The sequence below is a fragment of the Callithrix jacchus genome, chromosome 5 (assembly GCF_049354715.1).
Source record: "Callithrix jacchus isolate 240 chromosome 5, calJac240_pri, whole genome shotgun sequence".
Lineage (NCBI taxonomy): Eukaryota > Metazoa > Chordata > Mammalia > Primates > Cebidae > Callithrix > Callithrix jacchus.
This window is the reverse complement of record NC_133506.1, coordinates 54,021,399-54,040,534: the sequence shown is the minus strand read 5'-3', so window position 1 is coordinate 54,040,534 and position 19,136 is coordinate 54,021,399. Positions and strand designations below refer to the sequence as shown.

The window sequence follows — 19,136 nt, the reverse complement described above, 5'->3', positions numbered from 1 at the left end:
TGAGCAGAGCAGCCCAGCCCACTCATGGGAGAACAGAGCAATTGGGAGTCTGAAATTCTGAGAAACAGGAGGAAAAGTAGTGGGAGCATGACAGGGTCCTAGCTGTGGGCAGCCAGCCCTTTCTCACACATCAGCTGGATGAATATTCTAGGGTGGTTTTCTCATTACTAATGGAGAATATTTTCTCCAGTGTGGAGGCACTTTTAGGACCAACAATGTGACTGCATGGTGGGGTTAAAATTTAACAGTGGGTCTTGGCTTAACTTAAAAAGCCTCTTGTCTTCCCTACACATTTCTGTAGCATTTTTTGAAGTGGCATAAATATACATTTTTCAGAAAGTCCATAAGACTAATTTTGCGTTTCTCCAAATTTGTACTGTTTTCTTCTTTGAGGTGATTTTATCGAACATTGCTAAGAACAGAGACAAAAGTTCTACTTGGAAAAAAAGAAAACTCTAGACCCTCAAGTGCAATTTCTGAAGGTGTTTTCAGTTTCTAATGAGGCACGTCACTCCCATTACTCCTTGGCAAACGATCGGGTAGCAGGTTTTGTCTCCTAATGCACTAACCAGAGATAATGGCAAACCAGCGTAGTCACTTCTTCAAAACAGCTCCTTGTGGGGCTGTTTAGAAAACTCCTTCATGGTTTGGATTTTAACACTTTAATAACCACCACCATTTTTCAGTCCCTCTTACAGAAGCTCTCCTTGGTCTGGGATGCTGACATTTGCCTCACCTGCATACTCTGTGAAGGTCATGATCAAAAGGACCCCAGGAATGGGAGAAGGATATGAGCACAGCCATACGAGAGCAAGTGAGGCGGCTAGGACAAGTCAGGAATCAGAGATCTAGCAGTTGCCATGAAGGGTGGTTTATTTCCCCCTGCCCAATCCACTTCTATACACTTTGCTGCAAGCAGTTTTCCTGTTAGTAAAACAAGGTAGATTCCTATTTCCACATTTATGACTATATGCCCTTAGTCTCTTCATTTCTGCTGCTCTGCCGTTGGCCCTTTGCGAGATAAGCCTTTATTCCTCTTGACCTTACTTCACTCTGGGTCTTCATGTGTTTTCAAGTGGCCTTTACATACATCAACAACTGCTCAACCTCATGCAAACAACCAGAAACTAAAAGTTAAGACACCATGTGCATTTAACAGGTGAGCAAACATCAAAAAGTTAGATGGCGCAAGGTGCTGGCAAAGAGTAAAGCAGCAGACCCTGCAAGGACTATGAATTGGTACATCCTCTTTGGATGGCAACGTGGAAGCCATCTAACAAAATTTTAAATGCAGGAACCCTTTGACTTAATCATTTCTCCTCTAGGAATTGATTCTGGGATATTCTTCCTCATTGATAGGAGGATTTGCTGTAGCATTGTCTTTGGCAGCAAGACTAGAAACTGCTTCAACACACCTCAACAGAGTGGTTAAGTAAATTAACGGCACATCCATTCAGGGGAAAATTATAGAGCCATCAAGAATGATGTGGACTAGCATGAAATGATCTCCAAGATATAGTTCAAAGTCAAATAAGGAACATGTCCACCAGAGAAGGAAGTATGTGCTGTTGTAGAAAACACACCGTTCGTCGGGTGCAGTGGCTCACGCCTGTACTCCCAGCAACACTACAGAAGTCTGAGACAGGAGGATGGCTTGGGCCCAGGAGTTTGAGACCAGCCTGGGCAACATAGGGAGACCTCATCTCTACAAACATTATAAAAGATAACCAGGCATGCTTGTGCATGCCTATGGTCCCACATACTCAGGAGACTGAGGTGGGAGGATTGCTTGAGCCTGGGAGGTGGAGGCTGCAGTGAGCTGAGATCACACCACCGCACTCCAGCCTGGATGACAGTGACAACCTGTCTCAAAAAGAAAATACAAGGCTGTATATACACAAACATGTAAGTGCACAGGAGACCTCCGGAAAGAGTCGACACATGGAAAATTCAGAATATCTCTGGAGGAAGACAGATTTAGGAGTGAAGGAAACCTGACTGGTTCTGTGTACCTTTTGGTCTTGTATGAAGTCTTACCATTTGCCCATCTTGCTTTTCCAAAAGAAGTTAAAATTGTTTTCATTAATGTTTTAACAAGGTAACACTGTAAGATGGAGAACTGTCAAGCACTGCTTAAAGACAGAATCCACCCACCTTTGAAAGCGGGAAGCAATTTACAGAGGTGGGTACTTTTGTAAATCAATGATGACTTATGCTTCCCTGCAACAGGAAAACATTGGCATGAAAGCTGGTCCCTGGGCTTAAGCTCTCTGGGCAAAAGTTTCCTTATCAGTAAAATGAGGACACTGACCTAAGCGATCTCTTACATCTGTTTCTGGTGCAAAGTATCTATGATTTTAATTTAAACCAATTTCATGTTCCTATGAAGCAGTGAGAGTCGAGCAATGGGCTCTCGTCCATACTCTAAAGCCTATCTCAATGCAATTAAGCCAGCCATTCAAAATAATTTTACACTGAAGCATCCTTTAAATATATTCAGAGCACAGAATTTATTGAACGTAACATGGAGACAGGCTAGTACAAAAGTGTATGCCTTGGCAGGGCAGGCTTCATCAGGCCGATATGGAACATGGGAGAACATGCTGTCAATGGCTCTTTTGGTCTGGACCCTGCAGAAATACATCTCCTTCCCTCTGGGAAACATCATGTCAGCTGCCAAGCCATGAATTTATTATGTATCAGATAACCAAAATGTGCAATGGTAAAGAATCCTTTCCTGCATCAACTTTTTAAATGACTTCCATGTCAAAACAGAAAATACAATGAAAAATACATAAGGGAAAAATTATAAAAACTAAAGCATCCTAAGACATGTCTTAAGATACTCAATTCCTAAAATGTTAACATACATCCAAGACAATAAACGCACACATCAGAAACTGCAGGAATCTTTTTTCAACATAGGTAGAAAGACGCAGAATAGGGAGAGAACAGCATGGATTACTGAAACCATTTATTCACTCAAAAAAGGAGAGAAAAGGTGAAGGGAACACTGAAATAGATCATTTTTAGTTTCTTATAGGAAGTTCCAAATGACAGTTTATATATAGTCTTTTAAAAGGAAACGACAGCAACAGAAATGAGAACCAAATATATTTTGCATTTTTCTCTCAGAGTGTAAGCCTGCATCACCTTACTTAGGCTATATGCAAGCGAAAAATATAAAAAGTCACTCCCATTGACCATTTTCTCAGCACCTCATACAGCAGCAAACACAGAAAGGGTACTTATGAAACATTTGTAAGGAGTGAATGATAAAAAGCAAAAAGCAGTTCTTGTGTGCATAGTCTCAGTATTACAGACAATAAATTCTGACCTTTGAATTCACATAAAAGATGCAATGGAAAAACAATTTAACATGGATGCTGCACTAGAGGATTAACAGCTGAATTCAGTTTATTTCTTAGAAAAGAAAGACAGGAATGCACGCAGCCAGTTCAGAGAAACAGCCAGGGCTTTTTTGTATGACATGAAAAAACCAGCAAGTCAACGTGTGAAACATGCACACTAATTTCTCATCTTCTTAAACACTAAAAAGCCCCGAAATCTTGTTAGCACTAAGCCTGGATGAAATCGTGTTAAGATATCTGATTAGTCTCCCTTAGTTGGCATTTTCCAAAGGAAAACAAAAAGTAACCCATTTTATTTCGGTCAGACATGGCTTTGGGTATCAGAGAAACGCAGCTCTGACAGCAGCTGCACCTGCAGAAGCCCAAACACGCTCCTGCAGCTCATCAGAATGCAAGTGGGAGAGCAGGCCAGCAAGCAAGCATCCTCCTGCACCCACATCCATTAGCCAAATGATTACATCTCCATCAGCCTGGTGGTGTAATAAAGCAATTGTAATAGGGCATTGTTACAGGATCAATGTTTCCTGGTTTAAAAATAAACATCAGCATTTATCTAGCAGCAGAAAGCAATTCTCCCACAGTACTGTTTTATTCAACTGACATCTTTTAATCAAAGCAATCCATATCGTGGCAACATTCCAAGGTATCATAATTGCAAATATTTATGGCAAGTTAGATAATAGCTACATTTTTGTTACTATACTTTTCTTTTCTACAGATTTGATGCAGACATTTTCTAATAAGTTAATTCCATTAAAAAGATCTCAAGTAATTATATTCATCAAGACAACCTCTCATCTGCCGCCTCCACCAGTTTCCCTTTTAACTGTTATCCATAAATGTTTATGTGAGTTCATGTCCTTTAAATTTTTCAAAATACCTCAGTAATGAAGATAAATTAAAATGAAGCCCCTATTGTTAAGTGCCATAGATATCACTAAAAACATAGCATGGAGGGAGGCCAGGGGCCCTCGGCACAGGCATAGGTCAGTTCCTGCACCCCAGCTAATGTTCTTGGTGGCTGAGCCTCATGTGCTAAGTATGTGGCTAATGAGATTCAGAGGCTGGAGGAAGAAGTCTGTGAAGCTGGCAGCAGACCCATTCCCACAGCCTCCCAAGCTTGCCTCTCAGCTGATGCTCCTTATCAGGGGCTCCTGTTACTTGCTCCCTTGGCTGATTTCCTGGAGAAACGCAGTGCTAATTCAGGGAGAGGCCTGAGACATCATCAGCTCAGCTGTTTCCAAACCTCAGCAGGCCACTTCTATAATACTAATTTTAATGAACTGCCCTCATTCACATTTAATTTACAAGTTATGTAAAGCCTCCAAGTAAAGTGTTTCCATCATCTCCTTGCCGAGTCAGAATGGTATTATTCTTTCTAAAGCCCCCAAAGTCACTTCCCAGGAGCATCGGGCAGAGATCTTCAGGCAGTGAGAAAATGGAAAATGCACTTTTTTTCACTATCTGGAGTGTGCTGGAGTTTCCAAAAGAAAAACTGAACTACAGTCTTAATTCTACTTACTTTAGTTTGAAAACAACTGAATTAAAGTATGGAGGCAGACACGTAAAAGATGTAAGATGGGCAGAGTAGCTAAGGCAGGAAGCGTTTATCCACTCAATTCCCTGGAGCAGATTTTCAGAGCAGAAATGGTGTCTTAGCAATGCAGGCCTTAGGGAGACTGGTTTAGTTCTAAAAAGTTGCCCAATTTCACCTCCTGGAGCCTTTATTTCTTCATATGCAAAACAGAGCCATCAACCCCCCAGCACCCCAAGTCACAGTCGTAAGGAATAAGTTCAATGAGCGAATGTATTGGAAATGTTCTATACAGGTAAGAAAACAGTAACTTTCTTGAAAAGGTTCCTATCAGAACAGATCTGAGGAAGGCGGGTGGTGTGGAGTAGGCTTTCTCCAAATCCAATCAGGTCACAGAAACTTGAGGGACCCAATTTGCGTAGGGAATGCGTGATCTCAAAGCTGCTCTTGATGTTACAGAAGAGTGTGTTGGCCTTATGGGATTTGTGTGTCACGAACTAGAGTCACCCGTCTGTACACAGGGGCCTTTCTAAATACAATTCCATTCCTGCTCATCTTTGAGAAGACTCCTACTCAACAGCAGCAAACACGGCCCCGAGTTCAATTCAGAGAGGTCTCCTCAGAGTGGTGACTTTTGATTCACTCCACAGTTTAGGTTAGTTCTTCTTCTGGCCAGACAGCAGGAGCAGGGGCAGGGGCAGGGGAAGCCACGATGACAGTCCCTTGAACGAAATGCCATCTCCAGCAGGGGGAAACAGTTGCCTCTACAGTGAGAAGGTCTCGGGTTAAATGTTATTCAGGTGTTCGAAGTGACACTTAGAAGCCCAATACCCCTATCTCTGGATATATGTATTTTCAGACTACAAAAAGAAATGGACCAGTCCTTTAGAGAAGGAGCTGAAAATAATAAATGGCATTGTATTTTGGCATGGATTCTGGTTTGCAAATACAAAAATTTGTGTATGCAAAAAATATAGGCACAATTTGAAAACTGTCAAGCTACTGACATACGGCACATACGCTACACATGTGCACATGCATGCACACACTCACTTGCACACACACACAGCCTGTTTTCAAATTAATTTGAAAGGCTCTTCAGCTCTGAGCTCTCACTACATTCAGTTCTATCTGACTCAACACAGCCTGCAAGCCGGGCACTGATACCTTTTGATAGCAATTCTGTTCCTGGGATTTGTTTGAAAGCGTATAGTTTTTCACGGATCACTAGAGGTTCTTCATTTTTCCCCCTTCTGTGTTATGGAGGTATAAGCCATCTATCTAGGCATAAACTGTCCACTGGTAAAAATCAATTTTGATTTTATCAATATGTATTACTGCCGGTGCCAGCAGTTTAAAAGACTAGAGAGGAAAAACATGCAAACTAGGAGGAGAAAAGCATTCAAGCCAGTTCCTCACACCTACAAATAATACAGCCTGCTGTCTTTAAGAGGTATTTTGTATCGTGCCAAGGAAGCTTAAATTATCAATTTAAAAATTCAATCAATAAAAACTTTCAGGATTCTGTCACTGCTTCCGTCTCTTCTGTATTTGTGAGCACTATGGCTGGAATTTCTGAAGCCAGGGCCATCCTCTCTGAGGTGCCGTGGAGCCAGTAACTGCAGGAGCAGAGTGGAGGGCAGCCTGGCTGCAGCTCCCCCATGCACACTGCCCGGTGGCACCTTACCCAGCCTCGCTCTTTCCATGTTTCATACCGATTATCTGACTCTTAACCTTGGGGCAGGGAAGGCTTTTGTGACAGTCCCCATATTCACCTTCTCTTTGCCTTCCTCTCTCTTTTTTTCATTATGTAATTCCAGGAAAGACACCCTAAATGTGCATGCATCTCCAAGTTCTCCAGAGCCGTGCCTGCTCCACATTCTTTCTTTTCCTGGCACATTTTTGGCTGCCAGGATGACTGAGAAATAACCAACCTCCCACTACTCGCCTGCTTCTCTTCCTGAAGCGTTTCCTTCTGCCATTCAGTCAAAAGCCCCACAAACATGTTCACCAAGTCCTAACCTCTATAAGAAGAGAGACTTCAAAGGATGATTAGCCGCAACCAAAATACCCACATCCTCTGAGAAGTTGAACACCTTCTCCTAGATGTACACAAAATTCTTAAATCATGTTCAAAGGTCTAAAACAGAGTAGTTGCCCAGATAATTCTTTTCAGGAACTGTCACAGACTCACAGGCCAAATCCCATGACCTGGCTGTTTTTGTGAATAAAGTTTTATCAGAACACAAGGCCATATCCTTTAAAAATAAATAGAGCCCTGCTCTAATGTAGTGGGGCTGTACTGCACACCTAGGCACTGCTAGGGGCCATCTAAGCACTCTCCTATCAAGGACATGAGGGCCTGGAAGCTACAGAAACACTTAACCGGCTGCAGCACCTCCAATTAGCAAATGTCAGTCCCCTCTGGAAAATTAAGTGGCAGAAGGCACCTGTCTTACAGCTCGGTCTTTTCACTCCCACGGGGGTGCACGTGGGAAAAATGCTGGAGATGAATTCATACTGGGGTGGCCTCCTGTCTGCATACTCAACGCAATCCATGGGTGACTGGGTAAGAACTAGGTCTGCTCACCACTTCTGTGAGTACCTGGGATTTAAAGTGAACATTTTTCATGAAGATAGGAAGTTACTCAGACCAACCACAGACTTCCACTTCTCCAGTTTTAAGAGCCTTGACCCAACTTGACAGAGCCAGGCTTAGGAGCAATGTGGCTCAATGTATGTGACTTCTAAGGGCTGCCTTTGTTCTGATGAACTTGTCCTCTCAAGCCTGTGCACAGAGTGGGACTGTACCCAGCATGCCTGTCACTAGTCTCAACGGCATGGTTCCCTGACCTAGCAGAGAGGCTTTTTACTGAAGGTCAAAGCAATGGAAGGCCAAGGGTGACCAGGTGCTTAAATATTCAGCAGTTTTATTTTTCATACTGTCAGTTGAAAACAACCAAAAACTACACACACACACACACACACTCTCACACACATATAGTTAAATCATTAAATAAGTATTTCTTATTTCTTGATTAAATAAGGCTCATTTTAAAATCAACCTTCCAATGGCAAAATAATAAAAACGATAAAATAATTCCCCACACACAGCAAATGTGACAAAATGACAAAAGAACTCTTAATTTTGGGGCTTTATTATAATTTTTCTTTTCAAGATACTACATAGTCAAACAGAACTGGATTGGTCTTTTATGGCATAAAATTAATTCACAGTCAAACTCTCAACTAGGTACTAGATGGATTCGCTGAACAGTCTCTTTCCCACTGCTCCCACCCCTAACTGCTGGCGCCCTCGCTTCTAACTCTCTGCAGCCTGATCCATTCGCCCTGACTCCAAGCTAGGGCCCCAAGGGGAGGTCAGGATCAGACTTGAACCTGGGTGCTGGAAGTATAAGTAACGGTTGAGAGGTGGTACAAGAACAATCTAGAAGACTTGAGTACTCTTCATTTAAAAAGGTAACATAGAATTGACTGTCACTACTGAGAATTTCCCTCCCAATGACAGTTGTTATTTACTGACCCAGAAAAACACTTCCTGGAAGCTCTTCTCCAACATTGCAATAAACCCCACCTCCACATGACCAGGCTCTCCAGAGACAGAGGAACCCACAGTTCTCCAGCAGCAATACCAGTTCACCCACTAGAGTTCGGCAGCACACAGCATTAACTGTACTCTTGTGACAATAAGAAAACATGAGATGAAATACATTAAATAAGTTAAGTATGCATTAAACATCTCTGAATAACAGTACAACTTCACTACATGAACCAATAAAAATTTAGCTTGGTCCCTTTAAGAGAACAAAGCATTGCCATATATTTCCAAAGCACTGGGTCAATCAGTCAACACACGCCTCTCACTCAAGATGGGTACATCTGATGCTGCCACAGTGCAATTCCTTTGGGCTTCTGACTCTGTTCATCAGTCCCAAGGAGCTGATGGCTTGGATAGAACTGAAGACACGGAAAGCAGCCTGGGGCAGGAGTGCGCCACGTGGGGACTACTGTGTGGAGCTGACCGCACTCCCCACCACGCTGGGCTCCAGCTCTCCACTGGCCAGCACCAACAGGCGAGGAAGAGTGTCTTGTTTTAAGAGAGGTAATCCAGCATCACGTACCAAGGCCTACCAATGTTTAAGATGACGTTTACACTATGCCATTGTGGCATTACTCATGGTTTCCCTCATCATTAATAAAGATCATTCTTCCCCCCCCCCCAAATCATTTACTATACATTTTTAACTTTCTAAAAGATCGTTATATTATATTTGTGTGTGTGTATTTGTGTATGTGTGTGCAGGGAGGGGTAATTTAAAGGCAAGACCTGTGAGATGTCATCATACATTAATTTGTTTTTACACATGGTTATGATAAATTTAAATCCCATGATATGGTGGATCCATCAATCCAATTTACCATCCTGTGCATGCTACCTCTACAAGGCAATCTTCCCAATAATTACACCAACGATAAAGAATAAGACCACCAGAGCCAAGAGCCGGGTGCTAAGGCCTTCTTCCTTCCCAGTTGGGGCTAACATGGAAATGGGGCTGTTGCTCTGCACTGTCTTCCTCATCCGAAGTCCATCTTCTTCCTAGAGGAGCAAATGCACATTTCAAAGACAATCCAAGGCACCAGAAAGGGGAGTCAACTGTACAGCTTAGCAGGATGGGCTGTTTATGCCCAGTGTTGGAGGACATGATACGGTCCACCGCATTTTGCATATGGAGAAACTGCAGGCTACAGAGCGGAAGGCACTAGCCTGAAGCCACTGAGAAAACAGTCCCCTCTTTTCTTTCATACATTCCACTTGATGCTGACAAATCTAAGCAGGGTGCTCCTTGGTTTCCCATGATTTACAGAAAAAAGCTTTTAAATGGGGTCGACGAGGCCCTTTGCACCCTCAGCCCCACCCACCCTCATGGCCACGTCTGCAGATGCTTTTCTTCAACCCCAACCTCTGTCCCTTCTGCCTCTAATGAATAGGCTTCCTTGATCAAATCATCATCAATTTTTAAAATCACAGGCATTTCCTAAGACATAAATATATATACAAATCATAAGAATCTACAAAGTCAGCTGGGCACAATGGCTCATGCCTGTGATCCCAACGCTTTGGGAGGTTGAGGCGCGTAGATCACCAGAGCTCAAGAGTTCGAGACCGACCTAGTCAACATGGTGAAACCCCACTTTTATTAAAAATACAAAAATGAGCCTGCCTGGGGCAACACAGTGAGATTCCATACCAAAAAAAAAGAATCTAAAAGTAGGACATCTGGAAGCTGTCAAATGAAGAGCTCTGTACTCTGTACATAGCTAGTACCTGATGAGTTACAAACAGACTGCTGGATCAAATGATATTTGGAATATTAAAATGTGGCTGGCCTTGGTACACTCATCTCAAACAGTTTCTACTTAATGCATAGATTCATTGTTGAAAAAACAACATTCTTTTTCATACATATAAAGATACTTGACCATATTCCCCACCCTCCCCTTGACCCCAAACTACATAAATATGTAAGAAATGAAAAATGTTTTCTTCCTTCACCTCCACTGCCACAACTGCCTTGCACTTTCCTAAGAATCTGCAAGTTACTATGTAGATCTACGATGCCACTTCCATGCCCTCAAAGCCATGTCCACATCCCTGAAGAGGGACACGCATCAAGGCCATTTCTATTCTGGCCCAGACTTATCACAGCTGCCAGATCTCTTGCTAATCACCTCATCTACTCACCCCTAAACCCCACACACCAGCCATACTTTCTTTTCTTTATTTCCTTCCATTCTCTCCCAACCACCCAAATACCTAGCAGGTCCTGAGGCAGATGAGTCCCATGGGGCTGACTCTCCTTGCAATTTGTTGCTATCTCTGTGGGACATTTATCACACTGGCTTGTAATCATTTCTGTCTATGTCTCTCCCTGCTATCCCATCACCAGAGAGCTCCCCAAGGGCAGGAACTGTTCATGTTTGAATCCACAGTGCCATGCACATATTAGACCCTCAGTAAATTTGCTGGAGAGATGACAGAATAAACCAACACAAAACAAAAAGCAGCATTTGGCAAGATAAAGAATCTTCTAATGTCAAGATTGGTCTGATAACATTTTGAGGATATTCTGCTCTTGGGGCATGGCCAGTATCACTGCACAATGATAAACAACTGGTGTGTTCGACTGGCTTAAAAAAAAAAAATGGGCACAGCAAACTACAGCATTTATTTTATTGGGTTTATATAGAAGCTATTTCTACCTATTTATCACTTTAAACAGCACAGAACTCTGTTTCTGAAGAGAAATACACCCAAGGAGAAGCTTTAGGTATAGCTTAGATTTTTAGCCAAAAAGTAGTGTCAGCTTCACAATTTACTCCACACAGAAGAACTTACTGATTGAGCCAAATCAAGATCACTGCAAAGGAAGATGATACTGCATACCATTTCCTGAATGTTGTCAGTTCTCCTAAATCTATCTCATTGTCAGAATAAAAGAGAAGGAAAAGTCAAAATATATGAATTTATTGTACGTACCTGGCTGTAGGGTACTTTAAGAATGAAAGCCTATTTACATGCTTGGGTGACATGATCAAGATTAAGGAAAAGGCCTAAAAATGTAAGCTGCAACAAAAGTTTCTATAATCTGATGTTCAGAAATGTTCTCTTCAATACCATGTCTAACACAAACTCATACTTTTAAAGCTGAAAGGGGCCTTAGAGGTGTTTAGCAAACAAAGGCCTAAGAGATGCTGTGACCAGCAGAGATTCAGAGTTGTTTCAAATTGGATGAGAGCAACTTCCACCCCACTACAGGCCTCTAAGCCAAAAGAAGCACCCCTTCACCACTCAGTACAATTCAACCTTCCACTGCCAATGCCAACTGCCTCGTCAACGAGCTAGAGGCTCAGGTTTCCCTTCCATAATCCCCACCTCGTATCCACTGTGCAGCATCCCACCTCCAATCTCATCATGACACCAATCAACAGTGTGATGAGCCACGACTGCCCAGACCTATTTCGAGTCTTCTAAAATCAGAACTATACCTGCATTAAAACAGAGTATAGGTCAGTATTTACCCTCTGAAAAAAAGAAATTCTCACTCAAGTGAATGGGGATGGCATGGGGTTTAAAAATGCATATTCAAAATAAAAACTGCTATTTTGGTCTCAACATTTATTTTCAATTTACACTAATGGAGAGTGTGAGATTTTTGTTTTTTTTTTTTAAAGGGGACAAGGGCTTAAACAGTTGAGAACTGCTGATCAAGGGACAGTGGCTCTTAATTTAGGCAGATCCAAGGACCCTTTTGAGAATCTGATGAAAGCTATGGAAATTTCTTCCCGGGGAGAAAAAAGATAGACAAATGCCAAAAGCAAAAATAAATCTATATATTTACTGGTTCATCAACTTCCTCATCCAAGATCCTAGTGAAAACGCCCTTGTTCTCTGTAGCTTACCAGAAAATAAACTATTACCTTGAACTGCTTGTTCTCCTCCCGTAGCCTCTGAACTTCACCTTGCAGCCTCTTACATTCTTCCATAACCTTCTTAACTTCGGCGTCATCCAAAGAAGAACTCAGAGACTTAGACACTGTTGGTGTTTCTGTCTTTGATGCAGTTGTGGATATAATTTTATTTATTTCTACATCATGCTGTTAAAAAATAAATGAAAGCCTAAGTGTCACCAACCATGTAATAAAGGAGACTTTTTTATGCAAAGTAGTTCTCAGCAAACACCAAATGTAGTAGCATTTTATCCACATTGTAAAATGTCACATTTACTTTTCAAATGGATCACTTTATCTAGTATCTTAATAATCTAAAGCAACTGGGCTCTAGAAATTATGGATAAGAGAAAATAATGAAGTTCGGCTGAGACTAATACTTCAAAGAAAGAGAAAAGGGGCTGTGTATGTTGCACTATCAAATTCCTGTCATGCAAAACTTAGCATACTGTAATTGTGCAAGCTCAGGAATTATTAGCCACAAATTACTGTCACCATAAAGATGTGAACATCCCTAAGATTGCCTTGGTGGGGATAGGAGGCTTGGGAGAGCATTTACGCCGAGGGCGATTTATTTTACCAACTTAGCATTTGGAAGCTGGGATGAAGATGAAACAAGCTCAGTGTCTGCAGTGTTTCAATCTTGAGAAGCTACATACTCCCCTCATGTCCCCTGCCAAGACTGAGCTATGAGCCCCTTCTTGAGATTTACTGGGATGAGAGCCAGTCAGTAGAGGGAGGGCATGGGAACATGAAATTTGTCAGGGAAAGAGTAACTAAGGATCACTGACCTGGGTAGCAAACTGAAAACCAGGAATCTAGCTCTACCCATCATTTTCCAGATGAGAAGAGTGGGCCCTGTAAGGCAAGGTCCCAGGCTACAGAGTCAACCTATCACAGAGCTGAGGCCAGAATACAGGTTTCACAACTTCCAAACTGACCTTCCTGTGACAGGCTGTACACTGGGAAGAGGGAAAAATGACCACTTAAAGAAACAGGGTAATGATAGTGGTAAGTGACTGAGCAGAAAGAAAATACCAGGTAGTTTGACACAAATCAACAACATCCCTGCAGATCAACATGGATGATGTTAACAGAACGTTTTGGGACACTGCTATTCCCAACTCCAGCTATTAACCTCTAGGGTAGTTTCATATGCTGCATGTTTTCAGTTTTGGTGTTTTTATGACAATTAAAATGTTTCTGACTATGCTGAAGGGAAGCCCAAATGAGCATTTCAGTTACAGTCTCCTTTCTTCAACTGGTCACAAGTGAGGACCATGAAAGAGACCATGAGCAGACAGCCTAGAGGATGGGGCTCCTGCCTTCTCCCAGGTAGGCAACACAGGAGTGGGATCATTCTCAATGGGGGGTTGATATTGACCTCCAGGACACGTGTGGTAACATCTGGAGACATTTTTAGCTGTCACAACTTGGGAGTACTACCGGTACCCAAAGGGCAGAAGCCAGGGATGCTGCTATTATTAAGAGACCTTGCAGTACACAGGGCAACCTCCAACACCAAGAATTATCCACCCCAACTGTCAACAGTGCTGAGATTGATCCTCACCTAAAAACAATCTTTGACTGAAGACATAGATAGGGTAAAAGGGGTAGGGAGGCTGACAAGGCACTCTGTAGAACAAGAGAACCTGAGAGCTTCCCACCTGTCTATCAAGCACCATAATAAAGGGCAAATTATTCCCTGTTTGACTTCACCCACTGTTTAACAGCAACCTATACCTTTGCCGGGCCACAAAAGCTCTTTGGGATTTATGACATCGCAATGGACATTGGGCTGCACTTTTCAAGGGGAAACACTGCGTCAATCAGTTGTCTTTCTGCGAGTTTTTCAAAGGTTGATTTCCTAAAGGCCCACTTATTTGTTGACTTCAGCTTATTTTTTTCTTCAGACATCAGAGAAAGGAAAATAATTTGCCAACTTAAATCTTGTTTTTTGCAGGAGATGGTATGCAAATAAGTATCAGCTTGCAACATTCAATTATTGTTAACTATAAACATACTTACTGGTTTATCATTCTCTGCTGGCAATTCAAACACACATCTAAGTTTTGAATCCATAAGGTCTTCTGGTTTTGCCTCCTTCCACTAAAACAATTTAAATTTAATAATCAAGATATTATAAAGCTGCTAGAAGAATAATTTTCTTCCTATGACAATTTCAGAAAAATACTCTTAATGAGAAAACCCCAATGTATATCAAATAAAGAACTAAAGTCTGCTGAGATTTCAATATTTGTAACATGACAAGAGTAAATACACTTGCCTTCTTGAATATTTATTACACTTCACAAACCCTGAAGACTTGCTGCCTGACTCCTCAAAGTCAACCAACGCTCCCCATGTTGCTACTCTGTGGGAGAGGCCAACCACTGAACTGAAAGGAATCCTCTAAATAATGTCTGGCTGACCACAGGTAACCTTAGTTCTCCATATGAAAATACAACTTATTTTAGATTGGGCATGGTGGCTTATGCCTCTAATCCCAGCACTCTGAGAGGCTGAGGTGGGAGGACTGAGGACTGATTGAGCCCAGCAGTTTGAGACCAGTCTGGGCAACGTACGGAGATGCCGTCTCTACAAAAAAATTAAAACATTAGCTAAGCATGGTGGCACATGCCTGTGGTCCCAGCTACTCAGGAGGCTGAGGTGGGAGGATTGCTTGGGCCCAGGAGGTAGAGGCTGCAGTGAGCCAGGATCATACCACTGTACTCCAGACCAGACAACATTGAGAGACTCTGTCTCAAAAATAATAAATAAAATTTAAATGCATATCCTTCTTAGAAAGTGTAAGCACATACTATCTGAGAGTGGTTTTAGAACCACTCTGCCAACCTCCAACAAAACGCAATCATTACCAAATTCCTCCTCTGACACTGTGGCAGTGTCTGGGCTGTATCTACCCCAAGGCCCATCTCCACCTCTCCAGGCTGTAGTGAGAGCATCTTCCTAGCTAAATTCCATGTTCTAAGAGGATGTGCTCCTGATTACTTCTCCTCTTGGCAGCAGAGGATGGGAATTTCAGGGTATTCTAGGATTATAGACCAGCATAGCAGCAAGGTTATGATACAGAAAAAGAAGGCAATTCCCACCCTCCGTGCCTCCAACCCTTCCCAAAACTATGCAAGAGGCAGCTAGTGTAACACAGGTACCAAGAACCAAAAGTGGGGAATGATCTATACATCTGACAATAGGGAATTGCCACAAAAATTATGGCAGATCCGCTAAATGCAATAGCATGCTGCCACTCAAATGATGCAGAAGGGCATTCAGTTAGATTGAGGAAATGTCCAAAATATTAAGTGAAGAAACTGAAAAGAATACTGAAGTCTGCTCCTCTGCACACGCACATCTGTACATGTGTGCCTATGCACATGTGTCAAAAGAACATCAGGCAAAGATCATCACTGAATGCTAAAGCCACCAGGTGAAAGACTGCTAGCAAACAGGATATTCATGTGGTCTCAGAATATCAGATAATTCAAGAGTATCACAGATTACCTATTAACCACAGGGGCAAATGTGCTTTGTGCTATGACAGTGGAGAGAGCTGGCAGTCGCCATCTTAACAAAGTGATCAAACAGCATCACCAACAGCAGGACAACCTGGTATGAAATACCAACTATGAAGTATTAACTATGGAATATTCTTGCCAAAACACATTTAACTTTAATTTAATCATAAGGAAATAATCAAACAAATCCAGAATACAGGACATTCTGTAAGTCAACTGGCCTGGATTCCAAAAAGAAAAAAAAATGTTCAAAGTTTGGGCAGAGTGCAGTGGCTCACACCTATAATCCCAGCACTTTGGGAGGCAGCAGCAGGAGGATCACTTGAGCCCAGGAGTTCAAAACCAGCCTGGGCAACATAGTGAGATCCCGACTCTACAAAAAAATTAAAAAGTAGCCGGCATGGTGGCATGCTTGTAGTTCTAGTTACTCAAACAGCTGAAAGGATCACTTGAGGCCCGGAGGTCGAACCATGATGGTACCACTGCACTTCAGCCCGGGTGACAGAGCTAGACCTTGTCTTTAAAAAAAAAGTTCAAAGTTTGAAAAACAGAAAGGTTTGGGTCCTCTACTAAAGGCCATTTTTAGAACAACTAGAAAATAATGACTATGAATTTATTACATAATAATACGGAATTAAATTTTTTCAGTTATGATTAATAGTACCAGGGCTATTTAAGAGCCCATCCCTGCTCTGAAGTATTTAGGGGTGAAGTATCTTAAGAAAATCTATATCTTAAGAAAATAAGAAAGTTTTTGACAAAAAGGAAACAAACATGCTAATAAATGGCAAATCTAGGTAAAAGTTATATGAGTGGTCACCATGCTATTTTTTCAACTTTCTATATATCACAATAAAAAGAAAAATATTTTAAAATAAAGAAAAAGCAGGCCAGGGGCAGTGGCTCATGCCTGTAATCCTAGCACTTTGGGAGGCTGAGGTGGGCATACTGCTTCAGTCCAGGAGTTTTGAGACCAGCCTGGGCAATATGGAGAAAACCTGTCTCTACAAAAAACGCAGAAAATTAACCAGGCATGGTGATGCGCTACTGCGGTCCCAGCTACTTGGGAGAATGAGGTGGGAGGATTGCTTGAGCCCAGGATCGCTCCACCAGGAGGTGGAGGCTACAGTGGGCCGAGATCACTCCACTGCATTCCAGCCTGGGTAACACAGTAAGACCCTGTCTAAAATAAATAAAGGCAGAAAAATCACAAAGTTCTCATTAACGATGGTTAGGCCTAGTAGAAAAGAACTATGGGTCACTTTAAATTTTTTTCATTTGTGTTATTTCCGAAATTTCCCACAATGTACATTTTATATATTTAAAAAATTTAAACTGTTATAAAAATCATCATACAAGGAACTAAAATGACCCTGTACTGGATATGTGATGCCTGGCCTACTACACACTCTGATAAGCAAGTGTAAGACACTTCATACTAACCACCATGTGAGCTGCGTTTTTATCCCTATTTTACAAATGACCAAAACCTCAACAGAGTTAATAAAACCTGCTCCCAGCCACAACATTAGTAAAAGAAAAAACTCAGCTCCAAAACACCCAAGCCCATGCTCTTTACACTAGGTCATGCAGCAAAAGCCAAACAGAACACACCCTTGGATCTTCCGTATTTTCTATCTGCCATATGTTTCCTTGCTCACACAAATTAACAGAAAGAAATACATCATGTTGCAGAAAATCAAAGAGAATGTTTTTATAAGAATTGTTCTTATGAAAAGAAGACAACCTATTATCATTGACCTCTCTATAACTCAAAAATATCTGGCCTACAAGTAAAACATCAGTGGAGGTGTTTTTTCAGAACTAAAATAAAAGGCTATGTGGCGACACAGGGCATGGGGTGGGTGTGGCCTGAGCTGCCCTTGGTATGAAACTCAGACAGAGGAGAATTGCAGTATGGTGTGAGGAACAGCTGACTCAGGTGGGCAGACCTGCCTTGGATGACTTGGGGCTCTCTTCTGGGCTGGCCAAAGCTGGAAAGCAATGCAAGTGGTATGAGGCAACCCTATCCTGCTTTCCTGAACTGTGAGGACAAGCGCATCTGTCCCTGCTGGGGCTGTGAGTTGTAACATTTGGAGATTTCTATTCAACTCCCAGCCCCAGAATGCCTATGTATTTATTAAAATGTATAAAAAGCTCACTTTGGGGGGGAATGTCCATTATATTCTCTTTTTTTCTAGAACCATCACTAATATTTATTTCATTTACAAAAATAAAGTCATCTTAATTTTACCAAAATTAAAGTTAAACATATATTTAAGCGGGGAGGGGGGGACAAATAATAATCCTTCCTAGAACAAAGTCCCCCTCCCCTACAACCCAACACACACACACATATAGTCTAAACAGGTGAGGACATTCAGTATTTTGACACTCTCTCATGGCTCTGAGTTTGTGGTGGATGAGAAGACAAGGTAAGAAACAGGCAGGACAATGAAAATTATCCTTTTCTGTCAGGGCAGAAAAGGGAGGTAAAAGAAGACAATCCCTAACCATTCAAGACACCATCCACCAATGCAAGGAGCTGATGAAGCATACTGAGCTCAGAGAAGTCAGAAAAGAACAGCCTTCTAGGAAGTCACATAAAATGTTAAAATCATTCCTCAAAGTTTTAGAAAAACCAGAAAGGCAGACAAGTACAAACCTCCTTAAAAAAACTATTCCCTTTTAAACAATTTTGACATATTTTGAAATGCATGCACCCACAATTGCATATCTATTTGGTTTTTAAAATTATTATTACTGAAAAAAATAAGAAGCATTCAGTACTTACTACTGCTTCCATATCTGAAGTGTCAGTTGGAGCAAACATAGACTGAACCATAAACTTGTGTTTACTTTTCTCATTGGGATCATAATCGAAAGGCTGTAACATCACTGAGAAAGAAAATATTTCATTAGGAGGGTCAGAGCTTGGTGGTCAGTGCCATTTGTTATGCTAATACTTGTACTTTGGTGTAAAGCAATTTACCAGCATTCTCTTATCTCTTAAGACGGAGGCCCCTGGTGAAGTGAGCAAGGATGACTAACATCTCCATTTTGCAGGTCACCAACCTAAAAACCACAAAATCAGGGCATGACAGAGCTGGGAGTAAGTTGAGGACCTGGTCTTCTGATTCTTAGTCCAGGGACCTTTCACTACTG

The 19,136-nt window shown here is 41.8% G+C and overlaps 1 protein-coding gene across 4 annotated transcripts in view; it reads right to left on the bottom strand.

The window, feature by feature from the left end:
* Positions 1–8,045: 8,045 nt before the first annotated feature.
* VAPB (VAMP associated protein B and C) overlaps positions 8,046–19,136 on the bottom strand; it is a 52,540-nt gene continuing 41,449 nt past the window's right edge. For 3 of the 4 annotated variants that reach the window (XM_054255503.2, XM_035299033.3, XM_078372015.1), the window contains 4 exons: positions 18,766–18,869; positions 14,464–14,544; positions 12,406–12,582; positions 8,046–9,523 (listed from right to left, as the gene is read on the bottom strand). In XM_054255503.2, coding sequence (XP_054111478.1) covers positions 9,365–9,523; positions 12,406–12,582; positions 14,464–14,544; positions 18,766–18,869 — 521 coding nt within the window. In that variant the 3' untranslated portion in view covers positions 8,046–9,364. The remainder of the gene's footprint in view (positions 9,524–12,405; positions 12,583–14,463; positions 14,545–18,765; positions 18,870–19,136) is intronic. The other variant, XM_035299035.3, reaches the window with a different exon arrangement.